This window comes from Monodelphis domestica, chromosome 4 (assembly GCF_027887165.1).
Source record: "Monodelphis domestica isolate mMonDom1 chromosome 4, mMonDom1.pri, whole genome shotgun sequence".
NCBI classification, from domain to species: domain Eukaryota; kingdom Metazoa; phylum Chordata; class Mammalia; order Didelphimorphia; family Didelphidae; genus Monodelphis; species Monodelphis domestica.
In genome coordinates, this window is record NC_077230.1 from 393,520,797 (window position 1) to 393,530,294 (window position 9,498).

The 9,498-nt window shown below is 48.2% G+C and overlaps 1 protein-coding gene across 1 annotated transcript; it reads left to right on the top strand.

Annotated features, from left to right (window-relative positions):
* Nucleotides 1-660: 660 nt before the first annotated feature.
* HSPB7 (heat shock protein family B (small) member 7) lies at nt 661-7,872 on the top strand. Its single transcript, XM_001365993.4, has 3 exons — nt 661-939; nt 2,070-2,203; nt 5,355-7,872. Exons 1-3 carry the CDS (start codon nt 753-755, stop codon nt 5,532-5,534), a joined length of 501 nt encoding a protein of 166 aa, XP_001366030.1. The 5' UTR covers nt 661-752; the 3' UTR covers nt 5,535-7,872.
* Nucleotides 7,873-9,498: the final 1,626 nt, after the last annotated feature.

Here is a 9,498-nt window from a genome sequence, read left to right on the forward strand (position 1 = left end):
ACCACTCAACAAAAGCAAATGACTTTAGTCCCCCAGTGTCTGAAAGCGCTACAGGGGCTATTTCCCTCCTTCTGGTCTCCTCCTCCTCCTCCTCTCTCTCCTCCTCCCTCTTTCCCTGCTCTCTCTCTCTCTCTCTCTCTCTCTCTCTCTCTCTCTCTCTCTCTCTCTCTCTCTCTCAGCCAGATCCTCTCCTCTCCCTTGTCCTTCTCTCTCCTTCTCCCCTTCCCCCCTCCCTGAGTAGATCCTCATGGAAGGTTTCTTCTGGTCCAGGGCCTCCATCCCTCCTTCCTCCCAGTCTCCCTCTTCCCCTCTTGTCTCCCTCCTCTTCCTCTGCTTGTTTCCCCCTTTTCCCACCCCTGAGTCCCCCCCTTCCATTCCTCCTTCTTCCTCCTGCCCCTTTCTCAGCCCCCTCCTGTTATCAGCAGGGCTGGAATGCTTCTGGATGAGCTCAGCCTCAGTCCCAGCATGGGTTTGTTTGGAATGTCAGCACCAACATCTCAGCGGGAAAACCTTCTACCCCCCACGTCCCCACCCACCAGCCCGCCAGCCCCCCTCCTCCAGCCTGCTACTGCCTGCCAGAGACCTATATTTAGCCAGTGGACAAGAGGGCTGGCCCGGAGCCTGGGGGGCGGCCGAGGGCCTTATAAAGCCCAATCACCAGGGCCCCAAGCATTCTCTTCGAGCAGCCTGCCTGCCCTGCTGTGCCTCCTCCTCACTGTTCCTGGGACAGAGCCCTCCCCCCCACCTAGTGAATGAGCCATAAGACGTCCTCTACCTTCCGAGCGGAACACAGTTTCCACTCTTCCTCTTCTTCTTCATCCTCCTCTGCCTCCCACAACCCCCCTGCCCGGGACCTGCCCATGGAGAAGGCCCTGAGCATGTTTTCGGAGGATTTCGGCAGCTTCATGCGGCCCCGCACTGAGCCTTTGGGCTTTCCAGGCAAGTTGGGGTGGAGGGAGAGAAGACAGGGCACTCGGGGAGCGGGGAGGGAGTCAGAGGACTCTAACTTCACCGAAGGCCTGTTATGGCCACCCCCTGCCAGCAGGAGGTAGTATTGGGCCTGGGGTGGGGCAGGTATGCCTGGACAGGTAGAATAGAAATAAATAAAAGGCAAAGAAGTAGGTAGAAAGAGTAGGTGGGACAAGAACAAGCATGAGAAGCAGATAGATGTCTTTCTTTGCAGTTGACCCCAAATCAGAAGAACTGGTTTGAATTCTGGTTTTGGTACCTGCTGCCTTAGTTTCCTCACCCGTAAAATAAGAAAGTCGACTAGATGACTTCCAAAAACTCTTCTAGCTCTGATCCCATGATCAGTTCTGGCCTGGAGGACTCAGGGAAATGAATGGGAATTTGAGGTGAGGAGAGCATCTCAACTGACTAAAGACTGGGGCTATGGGAAGAAATGGGGGATTACTGATTCAGGGCTAGAAGGAACCTCAGAAGTCATCTGGTTCTACTCCCTCTTTTTACAGATAAGGAAACTGGGACCCAGGTTAGGTGACTTGTTCAAGGTCACACATATGGCAGAACTAGGATTCAAAGCTAGGACCTCAGGATTCTGGAATTAATACTCCTTGTCATGGCAGGGGAACTTGGGGGTTTTCAGAGAGAATACACAGCTGCTGATCTCAAGGTGGCCTTGCTGGGGTTGGAGGGAGGAGGATGGAGAGATGTGTTGGGGTTTAGAGGTGGAGGAAAAACTGGGAAGGTAGGAATTGGGGAGGGACTATGGCTGAGGACTAGAGAAGCTGTCTCCTGTAATCATTCTGGAATGGAGAAAAAGTGCAGATGCCATGGTTTATAGAAAAAGCATTAGATATGGAGTCAGAGAGAGGGCCTGGGTTCTAATCTTGTCTGTGGCAAGTCCTTCATCTCTGTGCCTCAGCTTCTCCATCTCTAAAATGAAAGGGCTAGTTTCTAAGATCTCCAAGGTCTCTTCTAGCTCCAACATTCTATTGATCATATGATGGGTATTGGGAAGAGTAAAGAGGGGTGGAATCAACCTCCTCGAGTGGAAGACTTAATTCACTCCATTTCCTATTCCCCATCCCCAACCTCTTCCATAACAGCCCGATCTGGGGGCACTGGCAATATCAAGACCCTGGGAGACTCTTACCAGTTTGCTGTGGATGTGAGTGACTTCTCCCCGGAGGACATCATTGTTACCACATCCAACAACCAGATTGAGGTTCGGGCTGAGAAGGTGAGTGGCACTCTGTACCAATTAGGCATGGATATTCCATCCATCAATCCTGAGCCAGCCAAGTCTGCCCTCTTCTGTAAGGCTCTCCCCAGACTTGCTTCTCCGGCCTCCTCAGACAAGGTGGACCCAAGGTGTGGTTAAGAAAACCTAAATGAGTGTAGAGTGGATGGTATGTAAGAGGAGAGAAAATAGGTGAGATGGGGCAGAAGGAGTTCTGGGAAGGCAATATAGGATGCAAAGCAACATGTGATTACTATCTGGGAAAATAGATGAGAGAATGTACCTTCTGACTTTCTTTGCAGGGGTGAGAGACTACAAGCTTGTCACGTTGCATATATTGTCAGACTCAGGCCATACCTTGGCTAGTTTTCCTGAAATGCTATTTTTCCCCTCTCTTTTTTATTTTTTATTGCAAGGAGATATCAGCCTGGGTAGAGAAGGGAAAGGGGACATATTTGGAAATGATGCTAGTGTAAAAATAAAATATGTCACACAGCTTTTTTTAAAGGGAGGTGTAGCAAGAATTCAGGAGGTGGAAGATAAGGGATTAGGGCAGGGTATCAGAGACAGAAGCAAAGAATGGATGAGTGATATGCTTGGGAAAGGCAGGGAGGGAACAGGTCCTGATGGAGACAGGCAACAGGGCAGTACCAGCTAGTCTCCAGTTCATCAATCCTCCCTCCTTCAGTGAGCTAGGGGTCCCACTTTTCCATAAGCCTAGTTCCTTGGAATCTTGGGTGACATCAGGTGAACCCTGGTCTGCCCTTGAAAGCCTCCAAGACTTGGGGAGGGGACAAAGGAGGAGCTGGAAGAAAAATTAGGCAAAACCTCACGTAGGAGAAATTCAGACTCTAAGGGCTTCACCAAGGTTTTCTTGGTAGTGGCCCTAAAATGAGGAAGAGGGGCAGGTGGGGGTGAGCTATGCCCCAGAATGAAGGAGAAGAACCATCATAGTGAGGACACTGTTCTGTTAGCTTTCCATAGAACAGTCTAAAGGAAGCAGCAGCTCTGCCTTGGCCTCCTGGGGCCCCAATAAATCTGCCTTCAACCTATCAATTAATTAACATGTATTAAGAGCTTACTTGATGGGGGCAGCTTGGTGGCTCAATGGATAGGCCTGGATACAGGAGGTCCTGGGTTCAAATTTGGCCTCATCCATTTCTTAGCAGTGTGACCCTGGGCAAGTCACTTAACCTCATTCACCTAAACCTTACCATTCTTCTGCCTTGGAACTGATACTCAGTATCAATTCTAAGACAGAAGGTATAAGTTTGGGGGTTGATTTTTTTTAAAGAGCTGACTAGACACTCAGATAATAACAGACAAAACTCATATTTATATAATCCTTTAAATTTTGACAAGTTCTTTCCTCGTAAAAGTAAGGGCTGGGTGAGATGGGTGGTGCAAGTGCTATTATAACCATAATAACCAGGAGAGGACACTATGCCTCAGAGAGGGAAAGTGATTTTCCCAAAGTTGGGAGTTCCGAACATCCTGGCCAGTCCTGAAGCCCAAGACTTCTGTGTGGGGCCAGAGGTTTCATAGCTAAAAAGTGGCAAATCTGGGGCTATAACCCAGCTCTTGCCACAAGCCACCTCCTCATCCTACATCTCAGCTTCCCTGTTTGGAAAGATGAGGCACCGGTTTAGAAATCCTTTTAGGATGCCCTGTTGATTCAAGGAGAGCAATGAATGGGTGGGTGCCAGCCATGGTCCAGGAATACAGCCAGCTTTCTCCTGAAACATGGACTCTGGGGAACTGGACTGGGCCCTATTTCCAGGGAGCAGGAAGGGAAAACCAACACAGCCACCACTCTCAGTTGTCCCTACAGATGACCCTGGTGCCAGCCCCAGACGGTCCAGGCGTGTGCCAGTCCTGGTGCCCAGTGGCTGGACATGACTCATGCTCCCTCTTGCCACCACCAGAACGCTATGTCCTGGCCAGAGGCCACTGGGAGGAGTCATCTAGGTCTGAGCATTGACCTGGCTTTATGTGGGTGGGCACTTGGTAAGACAGGTTCCCAAGGAAGGGAAGGGAATTCCAGGGAAGATATTTCATTCTGCCCAGACTCTTCCTCTGGATGCCTAGATTGGATTCCTGAGAATGATATATCTCATTCTCGAACCCTAGCACGAAGTCTTTGTCCCTCTCCCAAGCCCCTTTCTGTCTCCTCCAGGCACCATCTCCTTCACTAATCTCCCCAGTTAAGTCCCCCTCTCCCTCACTGCCCCTCCTCAATATTTTCATTGAGTCCCATCTCCCTCATGCCACTCACCTCTCATTCTGCCCCCATCCTCTTCACTGAGCCCCATACTAAGCCTTCCCAATGGGCTCCTATTCCCCGGTTTGAAGGCCTCTCTCCCTAACTGATCTCCATCCTCCTGAGGCCTCATCCTCCTCAGTATCTCCATCACCAAACTGAGATTCCCCATTGCCCTCACTTAAGCGCCATTCCATTTTCTGAGGTCCCCTGTACCTTTCCTCACCCCATTCTGGGCCTGAGAATATTTCTTCAAAATAAAAAATCTTGCCATCTCTCTTAGAATCAATACAAAGTATTGGTTCCAAGATAGAAGAGTGGTAAAAAAAAAAAAAGATAATTAGGATTAAGTGACTTTCCCAGGGTCAAACAGCTAGGAAATATTTAGGGCTTAGATTTGAACCCAGAACCTCCCATCTCTGGGCCTGGCTCTCTATCCACTGAGGCATCTAGCTGCCGTTTTGAGAATATTTTAAGTGTGCTCATTTGAACAATGGAAGGTTTGGGGCAGGGGGACACATTGTATAAGCCCTTAAGGGCTGGCCACAGTCAAGTATACTTCGGGATCCCTAAGGAAGGGAAGAGAATTCTAGGGGAGATATTCCATTCCTACGCAGACTCTTCCTCTGGATTCCTGAGAACACTATACCCCATACTCCATCCCTAGCGTGAAATCTGCGTCCCCCTCCCTAAGCCCCTTTCTGTCTCTCTGAGTCACCACTGTAACACTACACTGACCCCACCATCCTCCTCACCCACCACAAGATTCACCAGCCTCTGCTTTGCAAAGTGCAGGGCGAAAAAGGAAGATTATGAAGTCCTTGTTTCCTTCAGAAAGGGCACAGCAAAGCCAAAGTGACTGTGTTGACCTCTTGCCTCCTCTACCTCCAGCTGGCCCCAGATGGCACTGTCATGAATACCTTCACCCACAAATGCCAGCTTCCAGAAGATGTGGACCCCACATCCGTGACCTCAGCCCTGGGTGATGACGGGAGCCTCACCATCCGTGCCCGACGCCACCCACACCCGGAGCATGTGCAGCAAACCTTCCGAACTGAGATTAAAATCTGAGTGGGCCACAGCCCGAAGCCTCCCTGGCCTGCCCAAGGAGAGTGTCTCCTCTACTTGCCCCCCACTAACAGGCCTGCTAGAAAAGCTCTTGTTTTCTCCTCACCCCCAACTCTTGGCTGGGGCTTGGATGGAGTTCCAGGTTCCATGTTTTGGATCTTGGTTCCAGGATCTCAATTCCTAGCTTCTTAATTGCCCATCCCAACCCTAGTTTCAGCTCCCTCTCTGTGGCCCCTGGTGGGTCACCTCAGAAACCCAGGGCACCAGATTTAGATTGGGGTGGGAACTGCGGTCCTCTTTACAACCCCTAAGGCAAATCTACCCCTGTACCCCATGTAAGTTCTAGATCAATACATTGGGACCTATTCTTAGTTGGCTCTGGGTGCTAGATCTGTATAGTTCAGAGAACCTTTCCCAACAGGGTGTTCTCAACCTCTGGGGTAAGAAATTTGTAGGGAAGAGAGAGTTTGAAAGAAAAGACTTCATTTCTGGAAATGAGACAACACTGAGACTAATAGAAAAAGTGCTTAGAGCACCCCTAGGTCCTACCATGTTCCCAGGTATTTGAGAGAAACAAAAATAGGAGTGAGGGGTCCCTCAGTAGTAGTGAATAAACTAAGATTCTTCCCCTTTTTCTTAGGACTAGAAGTCAAATATGGATCAAGACCCATCCAAGGGAACTGGGGAACTCTTGGAAAGACTCTCTTCTCCCATTTAATCCCCTGATAAATCCTTAAGGGATTGTATTTGCCCCAGCATCCAGTGGAGTGCTAAGTAAAGGAAGAGGCCAGTAGTAACAACCATCAATCAACAAGCAATTATAATTATCTATTACATCATGCCCATACCCTTCTCCCATCACCAGGGACCTGTGTCCTCAAAATATCCTAGGTCAATGAAAGAGCCTTGAACTTGAAGTCAGAAGACCTTAGTTCAAATTCCAGACCTGCTCTCGGTCACCTTGACCAAGTCACCTAACCTCTCAAAGCCTCAGTTTCCTCAGTTGTGTTAGGGTCCGGGATTTCGCCCACCACCAAGGAAGACCCATAGACAATGCAATCAGGCAAAGGGTCATTTATTATGGGACTGGTGCGCACCAGTGGGAACTTCTGCCATCAGAGTTCCAAGTTCCCTCCTGAACACTCAGTCTTAAATACTCTTCAGCATGTATATCCCCCCTCCCTTCCTCCTTCCAGTCCGTTATCTGTTGCATACCCTTGTTGGAACATTGCCGGTATGTATGGCTCCCCTCAGCCCTTATCTGCTACATACTGTTCTTGACATTTTCATGTTACAGGGTCTTTTTGGCCCCGAAGATTATCTGTTACCCATTGCAGCTGGGACCTTGGCATTTTTGTGGCTCTGAACTTCCAAAGCTAGGCAGTGTTGTGTCTCTGAACTTTCAAGGCTGGGTAATTCCCTGCTCTGGCCTCCCTCAGTTGTAAGGCAAGTGTATCATACTATCATATTCTTAAGGTCCCTTCTTTAGAGGGGATCCCCATTCTACAACCTGACAAGCCAGCTGTGCCTTCTTCTGAGCCATCCTTACAATCCCCACAGCCTTCACTGTGCTTCCTAGATCCCAGACAGCCCCCAGCAGTGTTCCAGATCTCTGGGAGTCTGAACCTCATCCTGGCCAGAGGAATAGAAAAGGATGTGGGGAGATCTCAGGGTACTAACCCACTCTTAGTGCCTTCTGCTTGGCCGGTCCCAATCCCACTGTCTCCAGCCTCTCCCAGACTTCTCAGAGGGTTCCTGGCCAACTTCTATAAACACAGCTAGACAACAAAGTTCCCTTTGCCTTACCATATAATAAGCCTGTGGTGGGGGGAAGAGGAGAGACCCTGGAGATGGCCACTGGCAGTCCACTTACTGCTGGCAAAGAAGAAGCAGAAGCAGAAGAAGAATGTATTGCTTTACAGCAGTCTGCAAAGTGCTTTCCTCCCAAAAGCCCTAGGAGGTAGGTAGTTCAAGTATTCCTCTCTCCATTTTTTTCAAAGGAGAAAACTGAGGCTTTGAGTTGGGATTTACTCAAAGGTCAGTAATTATCAGAGCTAGAACTCAAACCTGGGCCTCCTGATGCCTTTGCTCTACACCAAACTCCAAACTCATCATACAATCTCCTCCCTCTTCCCTCACTCCAACCCAAACTCTGGCTCCCTTGGCTCCCTCTCTCTCCTCCAGGCCTAGTCTAGTCCTAATACAGTTCCTACCCTGGCTACCAGCTATGCCCTAGGGCAGGGGAAGCTGCCCATCCATGTCCTATCTGTATATAGGGGTTTTTCTAACCTGGGTTGGTTCCTGATAAATTATTTTATGACTCCTGCTGTCTATTGCCTAATAGCCTCAGCCTCAGTCCTTGAGAAATAACAATCAAAACCGACATTTACACAGTATATTAAAAATCAAAAACAGCTTTACTTACATTATTCCATTTCAGATTCACAATAGCCCAGTGAGGGAGGCACTATGGGGGACAGAGAAGAGAGTAAACATTTATATTTTTCCTACTATGTGACAGGCACTGTGATAAGCACTTACAAATATTATCTTATTTGATCCTCACAATAACTCTGGGAAGGAGGTGCTATTATTATCCCTACTTTACATCTGAGGAAACTGAGGCAGACAGAGGTGAAGCAACTTTCCCCAGGTCACCCACAGCTAATAAGTGTCTGAGGCTGGATTTGAACTCAGGTCTTCCTGACCCCAGACCTACCACTCTATCCACTGTGGGCACTTCCATTTTACAGATGAGAAAACCAAGGTTCAGAGAAGTTGTTCAGCCTAATCCAGTGTTAATCATATTAGATTTAGAGTCTGATGACCTCAGTGCAGATCCTGATTCTGTCACTTATAATCTATGTGACCTTAGAGAAATCATTTAGCCTCTTTGGGACTCAATTTCCTTAATCACAAAATGGGGGAACTGGATAATGTGACTTCTCGGGCCCCTTTAGGAGGTGGATCTATGATTCTAAGACATGTCCAAGGCTAATGTTGGAAGCCAGATGTAAAGCCAGGTGTTCCCACCTCCAAGTGTGACCCTCCATTCAAGACCTCCATATTGCCTTTTTTTGATACTTCATGACTTGGAGTCATGAATAACAACTTTGAGGAACAGCCTTTCTTCCTTTGCTTCTCTTCCCAATCTACAAGATACCGTCCCAATGAAGGTTTTCCTTCTCTGGACCATGGCAATGCCCAGGGACCTGGAGGCTCCATCCTGTTGCTAGTCAATCAGTAATTATTAAGTGTTAAGCACCTACTATATGCTAGGTTCCCAGGGTGGTGTGCCCTGCTCCAAAACATCCAACTTCCTTCCTAAGTCAATCAATTGGTCAATGAACAAGCCTGGATTCAGTGCCTTCTATGTGTTAGGCACTATACTGGGCCATGGGATACAAAGATCAAAATGAGACAATTCCTGCCCTCAATGTGCTTACATTCTATAAGGAAGACAACACAAACATATATGACTCCATATGAAATACAAAGGGATTGGTACTGGATCTGTGATTTCACTGGTATAAGGAAGGGACTTCTGGATGAGAACAGTCCTTCTATCAGTAGACTTCTCTGTAATTTATTCTCTGAGCTGCCCAGGGTCCTGAGAGGTCAAGGGAATTACATAGCTATTATAGGTCAGAGGTGAGACAATTATATTCTGAGGGGGCAGCTAGATGACTCAGTAGATAGAGAGCTAGGAGTGGAATTGGGAGGATCTGGGTTCAAATCTGATCTCAGCTTCTTCCTGGTCATATGACTCTGGGCACTTCATCCCAATTGCCTAGCTCCTACCATATTTCTGCTTTAGAACTAGTGCTTTGTATCAATTTTTTTTAACTTTACCTTCTGTCTTAGAATCAATATTGTGTATTGGTTCCAAAGTAGAAGAGTGGTAAGGGCTAGGCAATGGAGGTTAAGTGACTTATCCAGGGGTACACAGCCAGGAAGAGTCTGAGAC